General features: G+C 39.7%; 1 protein-coding gene across 6 annotated transcripts in view; it reads right to left on the reverse strand.

The window, feature by feature from the left end:
* The window catches only part of zranb3 (zinc finger, RAN-binding domain containing 3), a 120,103-nt gene that overhangs the window by 30,762 nt on the left and 66,649 nt on the right, over positions 1-22,692 (reverse strand). For all 6 annotated transcript variants that reach the window (XM_005739865.1, XM_005739863.1, XM_013912602.1 and 3 more), the window contains exon 15: positions 12,183-12,337. In XM_005739865.1, coding sequence (XP_005739922.1) covers positions 12,183-12,337 — 155 coding nt within the window. The remainder of the gene's footprint in view (positions 1-12,182; positions 12,338-22,692) is intronic.

Below are 22,692 nucleotides of genomic sequence, written 5' to 3' on the forward strand. Positions count from 1 at the left end.
ACTTAGTCTTTGTATAAAAGGTAATGGATGCTTCATAAACATGTATAGCTATAGCCTATATTTTCCTTTGACAAATGCACTTGAAATTTGAATTTAACACTCAAATTTGAATTTTTTTTTCTCTGAGATACACATTTCCACCTGGATAGATTTCAAAGCAGAAGAATATTTAAACAATTCACAAGAAGCACAGAAACAGTAAGATCAGTTTTCTAGTTCCAACAGGGACTAAAATCTTAGGTAGAAAGTGGTTTCAAAGCAACAACTGCTCACAGATGCCTCAAAACTTTTTCTTCCTACACCTGTGAGACGGGAAGTCTAACGGGATTTATATACTGTAGAGCTGTATTATATATTTATTTCTTTCGTACAGATTGATATGAATTTTAATTCTGGATTAATTATCTGATATTTTCGTCATTTTTTCTGGATGTCAAATTATGAATAAATCACAGCGAGATGCAATAAAACTACCTTGAGGTTGTTTTAAAGGTGTTTTAGGCACACACACAATCACAAATCCACAATTTACTTGAAAATATTATAAATGATATTAAATAATAGCTTTATTAAGGTCCCAAATTCTATGCACAGTAAAAAAAATTTCAGTTTTGCTCAGGTACAGCACCACAATGGATTCAAATGAAATAATCAAGTTGTGGCAGAAATGTAGACTTTCAGCTTCATGGAAAAATGTTCCATGATTGTTAATAGATTTACAGCCACACAGAAATATTAGCAGTAGCAGAAACTTTAGCAGTGTCCAAATCAATCTGAAGTATTTGGTGCATTCCTCCCCAGTTTTGGAACATTTTTTCCTTTGGATCTTCTACAAGATCAACTTGTAGAAGATCCAAAGCATGCCACATCATCTGTGAAACATGGCAGAAGCAGTGTGATCCACGAGCATGTTCAGCTGCCAATGGAATAGAAGTTTACTGAGGATGTGAACGCTGATAGAAGTAGCAGGAGGAATGCTGAAGAGTAAACGGCTTTACTCTGCTGAGATTTAGCCAAATGCTGAAAAACTTGTGGGACAGTGATTCATAGCACAGATGGCTGAACAGCAGCAAGACCCACAAACGAGCAACAACTGATGGCGCTGCAGTGAAAGCCTGGCAGAGCATCTTAAGGTAGAAAAATCAGCATTTGAAGATGTCCGTGGTTACTGACTGTATAAGACTGCATCCGAGTATTCGAAGAATTCTTATGTTTAAAACTGCATTAAAATCGGTGGAGTTCTTTGCTGTTTGTGGAGCACTTTCCAGAACATCAAACAACAGCTAGGTTGGAAAATGAGCACTTTCAAGTCTGAAGTCGTTGTCTGCTGGAAAGGGGTGGACCCCTACTCCAGGTTGGAGATAAGTTGCTGTCTCAAGTGGAAAAGCTCAAGCATCTGGGGTCATTTTCATAGGCAGGAGGAGTGGAGCAGGAGGAAAACAGATGAACCTGTGCAGCTCCTGCGGTGGTACAAGTAATTAACTGGCTTGATATGGTAAACAGAACTCTGATTGTGAAGGTAAAGCCGTCAATTTACAAGTCAATCTCTGTTCCTACCCTCACCTCTGAGCTTCCTCATGAGGTGGGCGTCTGTGCTCATTTGTAGGGCGAGGATGAGGTCCTTAGCCATTAGGGAGTACAAAGCTGCTGCGCCACTGCATCAAAAGCTTAGGTGGTCTGCGAATCTAACTAGGATGCGTCTCCTGGACACTTCCCAGGTAAGGTTTCGGAAATGTCCAACCAGCAGGAGCTCATGAGGAGGAAAAAGAGAGAGCTGGACCTGAATAATTTAAATAAAAAGGATGGATGTACTGACATACGCAGGCAAAATACCTCAAATTATGTCACTGTCCAAATACTTATGGATCTGCAAAGAAGAAAAAAATCTGTAGTTTTGGCTAAGATACCCTCACACCCACTCACAAGGCACAGAGAGAGAGACCCATAAAAACTATCAGAGGGTCTGTGAAGCAATAAATAGTGCTCGAACACGCAGTGACACCACTACACTGCGCACAGGCCCTTCATGCTTGGACGTTTCTGAGTGGCTCCTCGTGTTTTCCCTTCCAAGCAGTTGGTGAGACGTGGGATTCTGCCGCTGACTCACTGGTGTAACCGAAGCAAACAGAGATACAACCGTTCGCCGAGCGTGCATTGGAGCGAATCACGAGGCAGCGCCGTTGTTTCACTCGCCCGATGAGGAGAAATGTCAGGACAATACTGTGGTTATATAACTTCAAGCTAAGGAGGAGGGATACATCGCAAAGAACCTTGCCGACGCTATCAAATAAATGTTAACTATGTGTCAGAGAAGGTGGGCGTCTCTGTGTGAACTTTCTTTTTTCTCATTAGCTACAAGAGAATAATTTCTTGTAATGCCGTGCATTTCTCTTTTAGATAGCAGACATTAATGAGAGCCATAGTCAAATGCTTGTCCTGCACTGTATCCTCCCAGTTCTTACAATCAGTTCTCTTCTCTCTGGGTGCTGGACACCTGGGCTGAGAATACTGCAATGTCTATGCTTAATGAAGTTTAGAGGAGAGGAAACAGTGTATCGATTTAGCTTAAAGCACCGCTTTTCATGTGGAGACTCTCTTGCAAGGATGACGTAAAAAGCTTGTGGATTACAACGCTCTGTTATCGGGAGACATGGGAAGTAAGTAAAGTTAAATGAGATCAGTGTCCTCTCCTCTCAGAAGAGCCACAGAGCTGTTTGGATCAAGACAAGCGGCCTGTAAAAGTGGCCTGTAATTACATAAACTAACTCCAGACAGCAAGGAGGATGAAAAACTAATACTAGTGAGTTTTTGAAGGGTTCAGGAGAGTAGCTGTCCACTGGCCATGCCTGCTTATCATAATGCTACTCCAAACACAGCGGTGACCTCATTTAAAAGGTTTAAGTTGAATGTTTCCAATGAAAGTGCACAGTGAGGGTCAATAAGTGAGGTACAGGTACCAGGTCCCATCGTATGCCCAACTACAGGTAATTCATATGTTGCTGTATCGTTTGAATTATTTGATATCAGAAAGTTTTGATCCCAAGCTTAATCTCCAGACTGAAAACTTCATTTTTAGTCATCTGCTCTGAAGCATTAGGACTCAGCGAGCGTGAGGGCTGTAATTAATGCTGACATTTTAAACTTAGCTTGAAAGTTTGCAGCCCATGAACAGCGCTAATAAAAAGCTTTACAGGGTTCAAACTACAACTGAATAGTTCTTTAGGACTTGGGCTTATTATAAACCAAGGGACACGGCACTGAAGCCTGTTGAAGAGACAGGCTTGGATCTGAAAACAGTATAATAACAGTATCAATACGTAAATGTTAACAAGTGGACTGCAGGGTGCTAGTTAACTTGCAAGACCCCTGTTAACTATTATAATGTTAGCAATTTGTTTACTGCGGTTTCTCAAACAATTCTGCCATGACGTATTTCAGAAGCTGAAAAAAGGCCAAAATACCTGGATGTGTTGCTCTCACCTATAAAACTCTCAGAGACTCTTAGTGAAATAGCCATGAATTAAACGCTCTTTAATCCTCACAGAGCCATAGAGCAACAGTACAACTATCTACTTCTCCTGTACAACTCCCGTGCGGAAAATAAAAAGTAACTGCAGGACCTAAACTGTCTGTAATTAGAAACCGAATATACAGTTTTGCAGCGTTCACATGCAATTAGTTTCATTGTGTGCTGTAGCTCATTCTGCACCAAAACTTTAGGGATTGTCTGCAGAGCAATCAGATTTTTAATTATCAACTTACAGAACTTGAATTTAGTTTCATTTAAATTCTGTAATCTGGCCACACTTTCTTTCTTTATTGGTTGCCATGGTAATTCCTGTGGTAACCAAGGAGCTCAGTAGTGATCTTGCTTGTTTTATCCACCTTTATTCTAATATATGTTTGAAGATCCTGTTTCTCTTGTGACAGCGTGCATGCATGCATTAGTAACAAAAATAATGAGCATTATGAAGAGGATAAAAAACCAGGAATAAACCCATAAGAATATACCTCACTGTAATTATAGGTAATCATACCGCAGCGGCTTGGAAGCATCTGCATAATCACTGTAAAAAATAACCACAATAAAGAACATTTACCAGGTTATTACTGCTTCATTAGCACTAACTACTGCCAATTTGAAGACCGACAAGCCACTTACCCTCAGAGTTAACTTCAATCAAACAACATCGACTGTACCAAACAAGAAAGAGGCTGATGGGCGGATTCAGGTAAAAGCCACAATCTGGTTTCAGCTCTCAGAGCCACGTCAGGCATGAAGATGATGGTCGGAGAGGACAGGCAGGAGGCAGGAGAAAGGATAAAGCCTAAAGGTTAATACCTGCCGGCAGCCGGCACATGGATTTGGAGATACAAATCAACATTAGGAAGTTTTTTTTCCCTCTTGCGCTGTACTCGCAGTGCAAAGACGCCCATGTGTTTATTTGGATTATGGTAAAATAAATATCATGGAGAGTCAGGGGAATGGTGGAGCGAGTTGTGCTGTAACAGCATGAAGCAGGATTAGAGCCCCGCTAGATGTGACTGAAAAGAGGCACACTATGCTTCCCACTAACAAGCTCATGAGGAAAGCAACTGAAAATATTGGTTTCATTCAAACATAAGATATTATTATTATTATTATTATTATTATATAAATAAAAGAAGTATGTTTATTTTCAGGTTGAATAAAATGATGATCAGCCAAAACATTAAAACCACTGACAGTTGCTTTTAATGGTCATCTCTTTGCAAAGCCATATGCTGCTGAGAAGCCCTTGGTCCTGGTGGTATTTACAATACTTGGACATACTTTAACATGTACCACCCACCTAAACAATGCTGCAGAAGAAGCACATCCCCCTATGACAATGCACCCTGTCACACCGCAAAGAATGCTCAGGAACGCCCCAGGCATTAACCCGGCTCCTAAACTCAAAATTCCACATGATGTCCTCAAACAAAGACAGTCCACTGCACCCCACTTTATATTCCACAGAAACCAAAGGATCCACATCCAGCGTGCCTCCAGCACTATTTATTTAAGTGTATGTATAATTTGTACTCCTGATTAGAGGACATCTGAAATAAATTTAAACCTATGCATCCAATTCTTGTTTATTAAGTCAATAAAGATGTTTGCTGTCCAATCATTCTACCACTAAAAAGGACTGCTCAAAGAAATCACGAAAGCCCAAAATGGCCATGAAATTCATACTAATGAGGACTGGATGTAAATTTCTGACCACAGCTTTACATACGTACACACACACATACCAATACAGGGGTTACCTTTCATGAGTGACTAAATCTGACAGACAGATTAATGCCCATTACTTGAAATAATTAATGTTTTAGCCAAGCATTGCTACCAGTGATAGCATGGAGAAACCTGCTCAGTAATATAAAAATAATGTGAGGAAATTGTGGTGCAGACTATTTCATGCCAATCAGACGGTGTAATCTGTGACTTTTTTCACAGTTTCAAGTAAAGAAATGGGAAAGAAAATTGATACTTTGTTACTATTTTACATGGTAACAAAGTATCTCAGGATTGATTCTGTTATGTGAAGACAAAGAAAAAACATCCCTTGAATTAGGAGACTTTTTATGCTTTTTTAATGCAAGATCACTTGAGCAATAAGCTCCTTTGAAGCAAACTATAAACAAATGTGGGGTGGCTCAAGACATTGGTTTATTGTGGATATTAGCAGTGTTAGCATCAACTCTGTTCACTATCAGCTTTACAAATGTGCTAAAATAACTGACTTTGTTTTATTTATCAGCTAGGATCATGTATTGTGACCATGCATACTCATTTTTTACTTTTTTTGAAATATCGTGTCAAGAAGAACCCAAAAAACTGTTTTTTAGGTGTGGCCATTCTGAGTCCATGGGTAAATGGTCTTAGCTCCTGTGACCTGTGCCTTAAGTTCATGACTTCAGTTTCTAGTTTCAAGTCTTATTAATCAAAACGTGTAGTTTATAAAATGAAACTCTTCTTTAGTGTCCAGATGGATGATAAAGATGTTTTGGCTTCATAACAGGCTGCTAGTATACGAGAGTACAGTATCTCTCTGTTTACAGTCACTCCTGATGTTTGGTTCCAAAAAGCTAAGATGACAACAGTGAAAACGGGAAACAGAAAACCTTTAGGCGACGTCATTGTAGGTACGTTCATCACTTATACACAGTCTCTGGTGTTCGCTCATCAGGCTCACGTTGCACTGGCTTCTAAAAATATGGTTGCATCCAGTTTCAATAAAACCAAGATGATGATAACCAAAATGCCAACGTTGAGGCTTTACAGTCCAATAACCAAGGGTCTATCATTAACACACAGCTTATAGTTAATTGACTCATTTTTCTCTTCAAAGTCTTTGTTCTGCACTTCTCTGCTGTCACTAAAACTCCACATGCACATCCAAAAGCCTGATGAACGTATAGGTACTGAAGTCTTTCCAGATATTCTAAGAATAAAACAGTCATCGATGTGTGCAGGTCCTGACAAATGTGGATTGCTATACTGCTCCATTATTCAGTGGTCTGTCACATGTAACAACAGCGCAAGAAAAGTCTGAGAAATCACAACATGCCAAAGTAATTGTAGTCCAACATATGGTGTTTCTGAACTATCCTCAGGTTCTTCACCACACTTATCAGCTCTTCCTGGTCTTGACAGGAGTCAAAGAACCCACCCACCAAAGAGTAGGGCCAGTGAACCCTTGAATAAAACAACTGTTTGCTGTGTAGTAAATGGATATACAATTACTAATACTCTCAATATTTCTCATTCAAGCCTCTGTGACAAATCTTCCTCTGATTGTGCCTCGAGTAGCCCCTGTGTGAATACTTTGCCTTGTCCAGGATTATCCCAATGTGACAGCTTTCCAGCCAGAATTCCTCCACTTTATCATTTAAACGACAGCGGGAGACATTTATCTCCTCAGCTTATCGTCTCAGCCACGCGTACATGACACTTGTCTATTGCTGTCAGGTTAAGATTCCACTGGTGATTCAGTTCAGCGTCTTGCTCTTCTTTATGTAAAACCCTCTTGTCTCTTATCTGAGTTAGTGGGGAAGGAACTTGATCCCTCATGAATGAAGCAAAAGGGCGTTAAGTATCACAACGTGATCAATACAAAGGTCTGTTGGCAAGTGGCACTCGAGGGGAGTGCCAAGAATGCACAGGAGTGTAATCAGAGCCATACTGCAGTTAAACTTGCTTGTATTAGTCTGCTGGTGGAAGGACGCGCCACAAGCTTCAATGGTGGAAGGCGCTAAAAGAACATTTGGCTTGAATACTGAACAAAACACCTGAACTCTTCAAATAAAAGTGCCTCGTGGGTTACTATTAGGCCATTTATATTAGTGCTGATTCTCCTGAACGATAGCCGTCGCCACTCAGACAGAACCTCTGCATCAGCACTGAAGAAGCAGTCAAAACCAGATGGGAAGAAATAAGAAAGTGTCATCTCTTCAAACTGTTGAAACCTCTCCCTCCAAAGTGTGGCTTGCACCAGCAGATATGATGTCGCTTTTGGCGTTCGGTGCTGTTAGCTAGAGCAAGATCAACGAGTCTAACGGCCCGTTATCGCAGTTCATTTCAAATATAACGTGTTACCGGTGACTGTTATTTTGGCTGCTGCACATGTATTTGTAAAAGTTTCCCTCTGTCAATCATAGAAACATGATTTACTCAGATTTCTAGCAGGCAGCTTCCAGCAAAATATGTTTATAGTGCTGTGAAAAAGTATATAAAGTACTTCCTCCCTGATTTCAATTCAATTCAATTTTATTTATATAGCGCCAAATCACAACAAAAGTCGCCTCAAGGCGATTTCTTAGATTTTTGCATAATTGTTTCACTAAAAATTAAAATTCGAGAAAAATTATCCGAGTAAATGCAAAATGTAGTTTTTAAATGATGAAAAAGCTATCCAAACCTATGTGCCACCTAAACCTCATAAATGGCTGTGCCAGGACAAAAGTCCAGATAAATTAGGATTTTATCAGGATCAAAGCTGTGAGTGCAGTGCCAAAAATCCGGCAGTGTCCTCTAGCGCTTCCTGGACACCTACTATGTGAGGTTTATCAGGCATAAAATCTTCAGTGTCCTACAGAAGAGCTGGAGGGGGTAGCTGGAGAGAAAGAGGTCTGGGCATATCTGATTAGACTGCTGCTCCTGTGACCCAGATAAGTGGCAGAAATTGGATAGATGGAAGCTATCATGACATTGAACTGACTCAGTGATAACAGTAACATTTAAAACCCACATTACTGGTCATACTAAGGCCTCCAGTCACACAGACCAGTCAGAGACTACATAGAAAAATGATTGGTCGGCGAAGATGCTGTCATTAAATGAAATTGTTGAAAGAAGGTGTTACATCAAAAACCTTGTGGTTGTTTTGGTTGCTATCAGATTGCCGCAATTGCCTGTATTTTGTATGGAAGACTCCAACTTCAACTTGTCTCCACACTTGCCAACTACTCGCTAAGACACGCGCTAACACTGTGAAGAATTTGATGCAAACCAGAAGCAGAGAATATGTTTCAAAATGTTTAACTTGAATCTTGAAGAGCAGTCTCTGCACCCTTATTCAAGTTTCACAACTACTTAACGAGTTTTTGCAGACAAATCTGTGTCTTCCATGCAAACTATAAGCGATTGCAGCAACCTGCTAGCAACTACGCAAACCCAAAGAGGTTTCTGGTGATGTTTGTTTTCCAAAACTTCCAACCAGCTGGGGAATATAGATTTTTCCCTAGCGACCAGTGGTTGCCAGGGTTTTACTGACCAGTCTCTACGGCTGCATGACTGAGCCATAAGTAATACTAGTACTAATACGAATGCAAACTTTTTGTTGGCCCAGCCAAAAAAACCCAGATGCCATATACAGGGTTATTTTGGTATGTCAAGTTCAATATTTAAAACTGTTCGGCTGCCTCCTTCAGTTTTTACTTCACGAATAACCTTTTGTGCACCAAATATATTAAATAAAATCCTTAGACGACCGCTTTACTGGCTGCTGACAAATACAGGAGAAGTGTAGATAAAAGAGGAAACGTTAGAAGGCGGCTTGGAAACCGGTGGCACCTTATTAAATCATATTGGCAATACGCTGGTAAATCCTAAACCTTTAATTTGTATTGAACGGAGGGATATGAATGGATTTAAAAAGCTTTTCTTTCACCTTTTACTCCACAGCAAAGGAGCCTGGTCCACAGAGGCGGCGAAGGTTGCTGCTTTACTATTTTTGAGAGGCAAAAGGAAGATCAATACAAGAGTAATTGGCTGAAATAAACCCTTAACAAATCTCAGCATTATTAATAAAATATTTTTTTCTTATGTCTTTGGAAGAAATCCATTACTGAAATTGACTTGAATGCTTCAGCAGTAATGCACGCACAGCACAGAGGAGGGGAAAAGGCAGCATGTGATGGAGTTAGTGTGGAGCCAGCACGACGGCCTTTGTTACTCGTTTTGGAAAATTTGGGGAGAATCATGCTGGGATCGTTTCTCCAGCATTCCCTTTGGAGCAGAAAATAGTCAGTTTCAAATATATTTGCACCACTGGACATACTGTATGTGGTTTAGGTCTGGGTAGCACAACCAAGAGGCAGGACACAGGACGTCCAGTCACTAGTGGTGAAGCACAGATATTACTTTTTACCAGTTTTTACTAGCAGTTAGCTTGTTAAAGTGTTGTAATGCTAAGAGAAGAATTGAAAATGCAGCAAAGGTTAATAAAGGTGCATATCAAGCATCACGTAGCTTTCATTATAGCCTGTTTTTTCCTGTTTGTTAAAAGCTCGTTAAAACTGCCTTATATGTTGTTTCTACACTAATTAACTGCACCTGTTTTAATCGCAACTACTTTTTTTCTTCTTAAACTTTGACCAGAACAGCTGGTTACACTGATAACGCTGCAGATTAAATGATTAAAAACGATTATCTGCAGCTCAAACCTGAGCAGATCTTGAACATGGAATCAGGTAAATTTCACTAGAACATGAGGATATAAAAGAAAACATTAAGTGGACATCACACCTTTATGTGTACTTTTTTTGTTGCAAGAATTGAAATGGAGGATATTACACCACACGTCTGACTTTCACTTAGAGTAAGAGGAGCTGCCGTCTCCTCACATTTAATGCGGCACAAGAAAAAGAAGCATTTTTTAAAAGCTTTGTCTTATAGAAAAATATAAGACAAAGTGTTATAAGAGTATTTATCAGCCAACAAGTACTGCGCAGGGGAGGAACGCAGCTGAAAATCATGATGTGGGTTATTAAGCTACTAACTAAACTACCCAAACTGTTGTGCACGCAAAAAACAAAAACATAACAAAAACATAACAAAAACCTAACAGAAACATAACAGAAACATAACGTGGTGCTTTGCCTGTTATTTGTACTTTTGTTTGTGGCAGGAAAATATTTTTATTTTCTGCTGCAATTTAGTTAGCCAGTCACAACCTGTCACCGTCACAACACGACAATGTGTTGTATTTGAAAATTCAAGTTGAATTCACTTATGTGCACGACAGATCCAGGGAAAATCCTGTCCCAGTATGAAAAGGCTCATGAAATAATAGAAGCTGGCAAAAACATGTTTGAAAAAGAGTTATAATTAAACTCTTAGCTACAACTCTTCCACAGTTCACACAGAGCTGTGCAATATCACAAGTCAACTGTCAAGTAACTTGCTTTTTTAATACTTGAAACTTATGGATTTACTGCAAAACATCGAGAAATGTCTGTCAGAATACAGGTATTAATTAAGTCAGTGTTAGAATAATGTCTTATGATCTTGTTCAGAATCACCAAAAGAAATGAACCAGCTGCTCACAGGCAGCTGTGGGTCAGATAGTAACTCGCTTGGGTTCTTCTTCTTTGGGGTTGTGTGTGTTAGGGTCACCATAGTGGATCATCTGCCTCCACCCTGCCCTCACATCTCCTTCAGTCACACCAACTTTCTGCATGCCCTCCTTCCCTGCATCCATGCATATCAGGCCGCTCTCTTCTTTTACCCTTCATCTTCAGTCCCTTTGTTTGGTGTCCCTATTCTCACCTTTACACTCCTTCCATTACTTTTATAGCTGCCTCCGAACATGCCTTCCTGTACTCCAGCAGCAGTTTGGACTGGCACCGTGTTGGAACACAGCACAGGTGGGAGTCATTGTTAAACTTGGCAAGATCCTGTTGTTCAGCAACAACAGTGATTGTCTTCTTCCTCTGTTTGGCCACCACTACTATGTCCAATTGGTTAGGCATCACCAGTTTGACCTTCTGACTCTGGAAGTCCCACAGGACCACCCTAGGGGGCACAGATCTTCCTGTATCCTATGCGCAAGCCGCTACTTGGCTATGATGCTCCATGTACTGTGTGCCCTGCCTGCCAGCGTCTTGCACCCTTCTGTAATGTGCTGAATTATTTCCGGAGCATCTCTGCACAAACTGCACCTTGGGTCTTGCCGTAGTGTAGTATATCTTGTGCTTGGAGCTTTTTCCTGCACTGCCATGATCTGTGCATCTGTGCAGTCCAGCTTTGTCCAGCCATTTTCAATATCTGGATGAATCCTGCACTCCACCTGAGCTCTGAGAATTATCCACATAACTGATGCCCCAACCTCCAATCAAGTCCCCTTCAGTTTCTAAGAGAAGAATTTGCCCTCATATCAGAACAAGCCAAATCTCCTTCTGCTCCATCCCATGGACCTGAATTGCCATGGTGTTTCATCCAGTGAAACCACTTGACCCCTTACTGGCAGCCCTCTTGGTAGATTCCCTTTGCCATCACTGGTTCATAAGCAAACAATTAGTACATCAACTGCTGAATTTCCACCACTGTTTTTTTTTTTGCCGTTGTGCTATCACACCAATTTGTTTCTGGCCCTTAGAGAACCTAAAATAAAAGACAAGGTGTGCAGCACAGAGTGGCAGAAAACACAAAACGACTGAATCTCACTGTGAGTTAAACACTGACTTGCATTTAAGCTCAGAGTAATTCTTTGGCACAGATGGACAATATAGGCAGGTGCAACGTTTCCTGTAATGGCACAACCTTGAGAGGAACAAGAATTATTGTGAAAACACACTAGAAAAAAATTCTCTGGTTCCCTTATGAGCTCAGTCTATGATCAAATATGCACAATCAAACAGACAGGCGGCGGTACCTTGGAGTAAAGATATATTCGGTCTGTGTACCGGCTGGCGCAGAACTGCAGGCCTGGGTAGAAGGGATGGGCGTTGTTGGCGTCCTCGCCACCATTGCCCCCATCATCATCATTAGCATCAGCCGCAGAAGACAAACACGGCAGAGCTCCGCAGTCTGCAGGGAGAGAGGAATAGGCTGACTAATATCTCACTGAGCATATATTATTGACTCATTATTGGTTTTCACTGCTTTATTGGTACTCTGTTTGCTCCTCTGGTGATGCAATGAGTAGAAGAGACATTAAACTCCCGCAGCTTTTAAGATTTATTATACTGAGCACAATATTGGGAAGATGTGGCATTTGTAGCAGATCATTCAAATATGTATGCATATACACTAGATGCATGGAAAAACACCCATATATTGATGCTTATTGCTTTCAAACACTTGATTAAGAATCTGAAATGAAAATGTTGAAGCAATTATCTCTGACATTTTCATATAAATGGGAATCAAAGTCAACATTCTTGCTATCAGCAGTTGATATAAGAGCAAACAAACGTGGCGGTTTAAACGCTCTGCTTTACTCTAAAAGTAGACCCAACAGATTATTGAAAGAACAGAGGAATTTTGCGTCACTAGAAATAAGACTGCCTAGGACAAAAGATTAAGTAATAAAGTGCTTGAAATAAGTCACACCTTTTGTGTATAACTTATTAAAAGAAATGAAAATTAACTCGCTTAACAAAGTAATAGCCCACGTTTATTGTTTTGTTTTCTGTGAAACAGGTGGTGGCAGATAACGGTTGATAACAGTTTCAGAATCAGCTGTAAAAGCTATTCAAAGAGAAAATCGCAGAATTTCTTTGTCCTGCTGGTGCAAATTCTGCTTCTAAATGGGAAAACATGAAGGCATTTTAGGGTGGATATACATAATTTGTCACAGTCTAGCAGTTTTGTTGTTCTCAGTCCTTAGTTTAGTTTTTTTAAATCTGATTTTAGACTTTTTAGATTCATTTGTTTTTTGTTTCAATTCCATTTCTAGTTTTGATTAAGGTCTGGATTTGATTTTCTGTATATTTCTCTGAGTAATCTTGTAGTACTTCTAGATGTTTTGGAACACTAGTTTCTATGTAGATTCATGGGTTATAATTAATCATAAGTTTAATGCTAAGTTAACCATATTTTGTCAAATCTCTGTGGTAGATTTTTTTTATCTGCCATGTTACTTCCTGCTTTATTTTGATAGTTCTACTTCCTCTTCATCTAGTTTTCTGATTCTATTTAGCTGTGTCTTGTTTTTCCTTTTTTGTATATACAGTGCTGTCTCCCCCTTAGTCCTTGTCAGAGTGTTTATATACATCTCTCATGCATTTCCTCGTCGTTCCATGCGTCAGTATTTTTCCAGCTTTATTTCTCCTGTCGGACTTTGTTTTTCCTTTTGGACTTTCTAACAGCCAGCCTTTGACATATAAACACATTTCATTTATGCTAGTTTAGTTTTTTTACTGTGCAATTAGTTATCACAGCGAATTAATTATTTACATGTCTAATAAACCAGGCAAAATGAATAGCATGTTACACAGTTTGTGTCTTTCCCTGCTGTTATCCTCATATACAGTCTTCCTGTTAGTGCTGTGCTGCATGGGGACGCTCCACTCACTCAGAGTTAACAGTATACATGTGCAGCTATCCCACCGACACAGAGGAGAAAAACGGTTGGCTTAATTTAGGAAGAACAATCTTAGCTATGGATTAAGACAACAACAAATCTGTAAATGAATTATGTACAAGCACTGCATCAGAACTTCTTTTTTCCCTTAGAAAAAAAACCAGACCACTGGGAAGCATAATGTTTGGTTTATTAAAAAGAAGAAGCGGGTAAAGCTTGAAAAACTCTTGGAGATGAATCTCAGGGTCAGGGCGCCGTCTCACTGCAGAGTCTTCAGGCTGAATCCTCCTGTGGTTCCTGAGCGGAGAGAGATAGCAGAGAGAAAAAGACAGTAAATGTTAGACATGCCTGTGTAAGCTTAGCCAGGTAAATGCATTAGGAGATGATTTTTTTTATTACCCTGTAATACAGTATTAGTATGCCAACACACATATTTATTTAGCCTCTATGTAATATTTTCTTAGAGCCGCTGTCATATTTTAAACTTACCTTGTGTCTTCAGTCTCATTTGGTTCCTCGACGTTCTGTTGGCAGAGCAGAAATACAATACAGGTAACTGTCAACAAGACCACGAAGCCTAAAAACAGTGTTTACAAGACGTCTCAAATAAAAGTCTTTTATTTATAACTATATATCACAAAAACCGCTGCTTGTTTCCACGACTGTTGTGCAGTTATCGTTTTATCAGCTGACCAGACAAACACATGCCATCATATTACACATGCCGTACTGGCTAATATTAAATTTGGTCAACTCAGCAAAAAGCTATGGTTAAAAAATAATTTGCATTTAAAAGTAACTTGGAGCAACTAATTATGTGTTGCTAGCTTAATCTGGCGTCAATTAGCATGTCTAACATCTACATCTATAATCCACTATAATGTTTGTATTAGCTAGTTATATAGTCTTTTTTTAACATCTTACCTTTTAAAATGCTGATATAGCTCTATTGTGCAGATAGCATACGTTACTAACTTAAGAGAACTATTGCAAGTGTTTGTGATTTGCCATTGGAATAGATCTGGAATTGAATTGGACCCGGTGTAGATGACAAGATTCCAATGTCCCAGTCTACATTGTCATGAAGATTGGGACTGGACCCAATCTGGGTCCAGTCATGTAGACAGACTATTACTAGAGTAATGGGGTCCTGCCTAAGGGCGTGACATGGCTGATCAACCAATTAAATTTGCCTCCTGATGTGCATGACTTTTCCATCTTTAGGCTGTAGGGATAATAATGTGTTGATGTGCTATAAGTGACTTTTTGCATCATAACTGAATCACAACCATACAAACAATGGACACAGTTAAAAATTCAAAAACAAACAAAGATTAATAAATGAAATCTTTTTTTTAAATATGATAATCTAAAAGTTTTGAAATATTTCTTTTTTAAAAAGGACAAGAAAGTAGATTAGCCTGGTGTTTGCATGGCGTCCTAAATATCTGTAACCTATACTGACACATACTTTTCTATTAAAAAGGTCAAATTAAAAAAAAAAATGAGCATGAAACTAACTGCTAGCATGCTAGTCATCTACAAGTTACAACCTGTCCTACATGCAGCACCTGTTAGCTTGGCTGGTAAAACAGAGTTCATAAAAGAGGTTATTTAAGACACGCAATTGTACCAATGAGTCCAAGTACATATAAAAAAAAAAAGATTGGTGAAATGTAAACATTTGGAAGCCAAATCTACCGGATGTAGCTATCAACTGAAATAGCAGCAGCAAGTTTATATTTTAAAATAAAGTTAAAATTAAGCAATTTTTTATTTAAACAAATGTACAAACGTAAAGGATAAAGTGTAAATGTCACATACCGTGTAAAAGATGGACGCAGCTACTGTGACGTCCCCCATTGTTTCCAAATTCCTGTTTGAAGCTTTGAGATGAGCATTTCTGTGGTCGCCATTGTGGCTGCAAAAAACCGGGTGTGACGAGAAGGAGTGTTTGACTGTGGATCCACATGCTTGTTGGTTAATGACAACTCATTAGCCAATAAACGTGCAGTTTCATACCGATATGGCCCAAAACGAGTGACTGAGCCAATGAACAGAAGAGTTGTTTCCAGAAGTGAAGACAGAAATCTGTTTTCCCGTAAACCTCTATAGGCCCAAAAGCATTTTTGCAACCACAGCTATCATCATCGGGTGACTTTCAGTTTTAAAGCAATTCAATTTTCTGACCAACGAATTTTAATCACTATAGAAAACTATTCCTTCAGTATAACGCTGTTCAGCAACTCAGAAAGCCAACTTCTTTGACAGAAAATGCCCAATTTATGTTTCACAAGTTCACTCTAGAATTTGCTGAACAACAGGATTGAAACGCAGCTAGAGAGCAGAAAAAAGAGTGATAAAATCATGATCACACAAGGAGAGAAACAGAGAAAGAAGAGAGGGAGCGGGTCATTAATGTCAGCTATGTAGCTTGCTCATCCTGCCAGCATCTAGCACGAAAAGGTCAGGTGGTGGAAATGAGACCGCCACTGTTCGACCACGCTTCATTTAGACAATGACCTATAACACTCTGATAATACTTGCCTTAAATCACTTCGCGTGGCCAGTTGTCTGCCTTGTCGGTGTGTGTGTTAGTGAGATTGCGCGTGCGTGTGTGTGTGTGTGTCCATCTGGCTTGCTAATGGGGGAAAAATACTGACACAGGCTGTCTGCGACAAGAGAGTTTCCATTGAACAAGTGCTGCCCTGCACCTGCACTGGATCTCTAGTGGGTATGGGAGAAAGACATCTCTCCAGTGTTTTGGTTGGGAAACGAAAGAGAACTCCAAGTGTGAAGGCTGCTGTTGCCAAGCCACTGTCAATCCCCGTTTTTGAGAATTAAATGTATTTCTCTACAAAATCTCTCAAAAGACGTGTATATTTAATAAAAAAGTGAATCAATCGTAGATGAAACAGACTTTTCTAGCATTTTAATGCAGTTGTTTAAAACAAACAAACAAACAAACAGATTTTCTACAGACTGAGTGCTGCTGGTGGCGTAATATGATTCAGATCAGTGTTTAGTTCCCTTTGCTAGCTTCTTTCTTTCTTTCTGGCTATGGTGGAAAACTCCTACTCTTCTTAGCACATTTTCACTACCAGCTGCTGATCAGTAGAAAACCATGACATCATTAGTGTGAGTGTACAATGCTGACAATATGCAAACTCACTCATAGCAGAGTGATTATTGGTCACAGAGTACATTATGCCTGTGAGGTCAAACAATATATCATATTTTTAACTCTACCTAGCACACCTTCATATGGGACTGCACAGGTAAGGTATTTAAGCAGAGACACTCTGGGATAGCTGATCGGTCAAAACCAATGAACAGCTGATCAGGCTAAAATATCTGCATCTGATCACAGATGTTCACCTACTCAGAAATATAATTATACGTCTTTATGATGCAGAACACAACAACTGATTGGTCCATTTGGCAGCAATATGCTGTTTGAACATCATATTTATTCCAGCAAAGGTTCTGCGAGGCTTTAATTCCCTCTCTGATACTAATGCTAATGGCAGCACAGCAGCCACTAATCTCCTACTGTAGCATTCGCTACACTATGGCTACACTACTGGGTTTATATTAGACAGATGCTTAAGTTTCTATTCTATCTCTATATCCTTAATCACGTCATAAACTGTTCTTTTAACATGCTCTTTGTATTCAAAGTATTTCAATCGCTTCTACTTTGCAGTATTTCTTTAAGCAGTTTTTATTTTCCACAGAAACTGTTTCTATTTACTGACTGTTTTACGGTCCATCGCTGCTTTGAATAATATCAGCGATGTAATTTGATGCCAAATCCCTTTGTATCAATGTGAGATCATCCAAGTAAGACATTTTCTCTCCTTGACCTATCCTGTACAAAGTCCATATCTTTCACTTTTATGTTTGCCGTCCTCATAGGTGCAATTTTCCCAGGTCTGCCACAGTATGTTCTGCTCTCAGACCAGCCTCAGCTGGAATGGGCCACTCTGAAAATACCAAGATAACCAGACGAAGGCATTTCACAGAGCTACAAACCTGGAACCAAAACATTTTTAGGACACTAGCTTTTCGCTAAATCCCATCCATCCTTTTGTCCTGCTGCATCTGTAATGAAACCTTGCAGCTCTGCAGTGTGCAGCCCATATTTGTTGTAAGCAGTTTTTTTCCCCCCCTTCCCCTGTTTGCAGTGGTAGAACGCTCCAGCTGCATTAAGTGGGCCATTTATACGATGGGGGCAATTCATCTTACAAAGCCGTCTTATTAGACTGTCACTTACACAGTATGAACAGTGCCTTCAAAACACCCCAAGGGATTTATCTGTTATTTTACTGAGAGAGAAAGAAAACAACGCCTAATTGGACTGAGTCATCTTATCTTCTGCAGAATTGAAACAAAAGATAAAAAAAAAAAGGAAAAAAAAGAAATCCTAACTGTGCTTCTCAAGCATGAAGACGTTTGGTGCCGCTGCTACATTTGCACTAATATCCAAAAGAGACAGGTATCCATGTTTAAATGTTTGGGCCATGCAGATCGACTGAGCGACAGACAGTAAGGAGAGAGTGGGAGACGGGGAGGTGGAGGAGGAGTGATTGCCTGTCTGTGCTGTGAGGAAAGTAATCTCAGAGCAATCAAGAGGTAGGAGCGGCCGACAGCTCTGCGGTTTGCCTTCTAAAACCACAGGCAGGTTGAGGAAAATCATTAGGCGCCGCTCCTGACCCCATAGGTCACTTTTATTGGACAAACACAGTGCTTTGTAATACCCACGCTGCTGGAGACAGACTGGCAACAGCATGTAACTAAGAATCTGACTAAACCACAACAGGACAGATAAATGCCTTGAATAGTTTTTCTTTTCTAAAACAAATTACGTCATGCATACTAGCCAGTACACTCGTGCAGTTTTTGAAGGCAGTCTGATTTGTAGATTTAAGCTGTCAATATCGTCTGTCTCAGCGCAGGCTGCCTCCCTCCGTGTGAGAGCGGTACTATCTGCCATAGGACTACTGGAACTACCTATAACAAATCAAGTGAAGACATTAACGTAGTAACATGCGCCAGGTCACTGGGTCTAAACTCTAGGGTCAGAGTTAGGTGTAGGGCTCGGTTACCATCCGATCCCTCTTGTAGAATTGTTGCCTGTTTAAAACACCCAAATGTATTGTTTTAATAGAAAAGTTTCAAAATGTGAGACTTTATCTTCAAGACCCTGAAAATTTGTCTATGTAGTACGTGGCTAGAACAAAATCACAGGTTACAAGTGAGATGGTGGATTCAGAGGTCTATTTCATCATAGGTGGTAACCCTAACCCTGCAGGAACCGAACTTTACTCCTGAAGAAAGCCCAAACACGTGTGAGTCAGAATGACTCTTTTCTTTATTCTATGATTAAAGTGACTTAGGAGCACAACTAAAAACGACTAAAGTGGCACAGATTTACTGTAGTGTTGGGGTTGTCGGTGATGCCAGCTTTAAGGTCAGAGGGTGTGGAGCCTTAAAATCAACTAAAGAGGGTGTTTGTAAGTCATTTGGTTTTAATTGGCTAACACCAACTAGTAAGACTTGATGCATGCTCAATCATCCAGGTAAGGAAATCCCGAAAAAGCTGATTTTGTTCGTCTGGATGTAGAGTTTTCAGTGGGAGAAACATTTCGTCAATTATAATCAGTACATTTGCATAATGACAACTGATCAACACTGACCAATGAAGAAACTGACCTCACAGCCCATTGTTCCTTCAGTGGGCTGGTTTCAGTCATTGTGCAAATGTACGGTTTATAAGATCGGGGAAACCTGCAGTCAGCTGAGACTGAAGAAGTCACTTGACGAAACGTTTCTCCCACTGAAAACTCTACATCCACGTGAACAGAATCAACCTTTTCGGGACTAACTAGTACAGTGCCGATCAGTCCCATTTTAACACTTCTATGATCAAGATTGGGCTTTTTTTCGTCTTTTTTTTCTTAAAACCATGAAAAAACATGGTTAAAATGGCAGACTGCGGTAACTACGGTAACTGCCTGGCAAGCTAACAGGTTTATAGATGACCCTCAACTCTCAGCCTGGCCTAATGCAGTCTGAAAGGAGATGGAGTCCTGCTGTGTAAGCTATTACATTATAAAGACTAATGTTTGTACCTTTTTCAATAAATTAATTTATGAACTGCTCATACTTATATATCTATACATACATACCGTGGGTGGGCAATTAATAAGCTGAACTTAGTTCTGTTCAATATTATTTTTATCTCTTTATAAACTGCTACTGTTAAGAGTAGATGTTGTAATTAGGCAATGAAAATGTGAAGTAGGTAAAAAAAAAGCAGTTTATCTTTTAAAACACATTCCCAAAAACAGAGTGAACAAAATCTCTTTTTGCTAAATTTCAAACTACTATTGCCAGTTTTCTTGTAGTTTAATTACTTTATCTGCAGTTTTTCCTTTTTTTTTTCTTACTCAGTGGCAGAAATCCAGTTTTTTTTGTCATGAGTGATTTAAGAGCTCGGGAATGTCCTTACTAAACTGCTCTCAGGTCCCATACTCTTTTAACGCTTTGCCCAAGAGGAGCCACGTGACAGCTGTGTGCTAGTCCGCGTTACCATGTTCAGTCTGAAGCGCCTCCAAAAGTGAAACAAACTACTGTATCTGTGATTCAGTCCTTTCAACCTGATGAAGTTAACAACATGGTAAATTTTTAGGACTGACTTACACAACACCTCCTGACTTTCGATACAATCCAAAAATACCAATTTCAGTCACTTCAATTCAGTTCAGTCACTTGAAGGTATTATTTCCAGAAGTATTCTGGAAAAATACCCAACAATCAAACACCCCACAGAGCCCCACAGGAGAGGGGCCTGATGGCTGAAGGCTCTGCCTCCCATTCTACTTTTAGAAACTCTAACAACTACAAGTAACCCTGCAGTCTGACAGCAAAGTGCTTTATTAGGACAACATATATAGCAGTACTATCAGATCTTTAAGATAAGTTTGGGCCTGCCCCTTTATGTGAGGAGAAGGATTATAAATTTGATTGTGGCTCTAACAGGGAGCCAATGAAGAGAGGCCAATATGGGACAAATATCATCTCTTTCTTGGCGTTGTTAGTACCCTCTATTTTGGATTAAATGGAGGTTTTTAGGGAATCTTTAGAACAACCTGATAATAATAAGAGTAGTTTCCAATGGCTTTTAATTTTAGAGAAACTGTGCAGATAAAAGAAAGTAGCTCTTCATATTTGGACATCTTGGTTAAAAATGACTCCAAGATTTCTTACAGTGTTGGTGGAGGCCAAGGTATGCCATTCAGAGGCAAGTGTCTGGTTCGACGCAGTTTCTCTGATTTTTAAGGCACCAAGTACAGCTGTAGTTTTAAAAACTATGTCATCTGGGTTCAATGATAGATATAAGTAGGTATCATTTAAATACCAATAAAAATAAATCTGAAAATTGAAAAGTAGATCATAAAACCTGACAGTTTGTCCCAGGATTTCAAGCATAAAGTTACTCAGCAGTCAGCCCTCCACAAGCTAAGCACGCAGCACTACCTTTGACATCAGTAAATAAACATGTATTAGTCCAGTTTAAACAAAACAAAACAAAACAACAACTCTACATTGAAAACAAAAGAAAACAAAATTGTACTGTGACTTCACAAGATCACAAAAAAACAAAACAGTGATCTATTCTCTGATGACGAGTTTTGGTGGCTGAAATGGGAAACTGCATAATGTATACTTATTTATGCTCGATCCTAATTTCCCATTGACATCACGCAGGACAACCAAAGTGCCAGATGTGGCCCAGGGGCCGTACGATTCACAGGTCTGATACAGACCCACAAATAAGCAGCGACTGAAGGTGGCAGCCTTTGAGCATCCCAAGGGAAGAAACACAAACAAACACGGTGATGTCCATGACTTCTAGACTTCTGGCAGCAAATCACTTTTTATCAGTCTTAAAACAGACCTTATTTTTTTCAGCATGTTGGCTGAACCTCTAAAAATGCGAGACAATATATAAAAATGGCTGCAATTCCTAAACAGTTAATGCAATAACTTTGTCAAACCCCTTAAATTAAAGCTGAAAGTCTACAGATCGATCAAATGTTAATGCAGAAGTGAAACCCACAAGCACTGTGGCAGGGATTTAGCTATTAGCCAATCAGAAGAAAGTGTGCTTTCAGAAAGGGGGTGACTTAAAGAGGGAGGAACTAAAATGGCTTATAAATTGCATGAGCCAGGTGTCCATCCAATTTATAAGCAACAGTTTAAGGTAAAAACGGATCCTTTTGAACTATGAATCATGCAAACCTACTCGAGAGGACTCCCTGGATAAAATATTAAGAGCTGGAGTTGAATAAGAAAGGTTCAGATAAGAAAATTAAAAGTGAGAAACCCCTTTTATTCATTTATCTGTGGAATCCAAACAACTATTATTTCAAAAATTACAATCAAGTGGCAAATTTAATACTGCAAAACACTGTGTTGGAATCTAAAAAGCTCACGTGGCTTTCCACCGAGCGTTGGGCAGCTTATAGGCTTGTGTTTCTCTTGTTTCCGTGTCTGTTATAAGACAAGGTGTTCTCATCACTTAAGACAGCCCTGTATCACTCTGCCTGTATGTTTAGGCTATTGCTTAAAGCTCTACAACTCCTGCACAGTACTGCAGGTAGACATGAGCTGTCTCCAGGGGAAAAAGTGCATGACTAAGGGGACGTAGGGGGCCAAGTTGGTATCCAGCGGTGTCTCTTTAGTGCTGCCATTTCTGATCGACTGTGAAGCTTTTATCGCTCCCCTTGAGTCAGTCTAAATAGAGGTGTTTTTATTTTTAAAAAAGGCTTTTTGCTCACCTTTAGTATAA

The sequence above is a fragment of the Pundamilia nyererei genome, unplaced genomic scaffold, assembly GCF_000239375.1.
Source record: "Pundamilia nyererei isolate P.nyererei 1_Seehausen unplaced genomic scaffold, PunNye1.0 scaffold00094, whole genome shotgun sequence".
NCBI lineage: Eukaryota > Metazoa > Chordata > Actinopteri > Cichliformes > Cichlidae > Pundamilia > Pundamilia nyererei.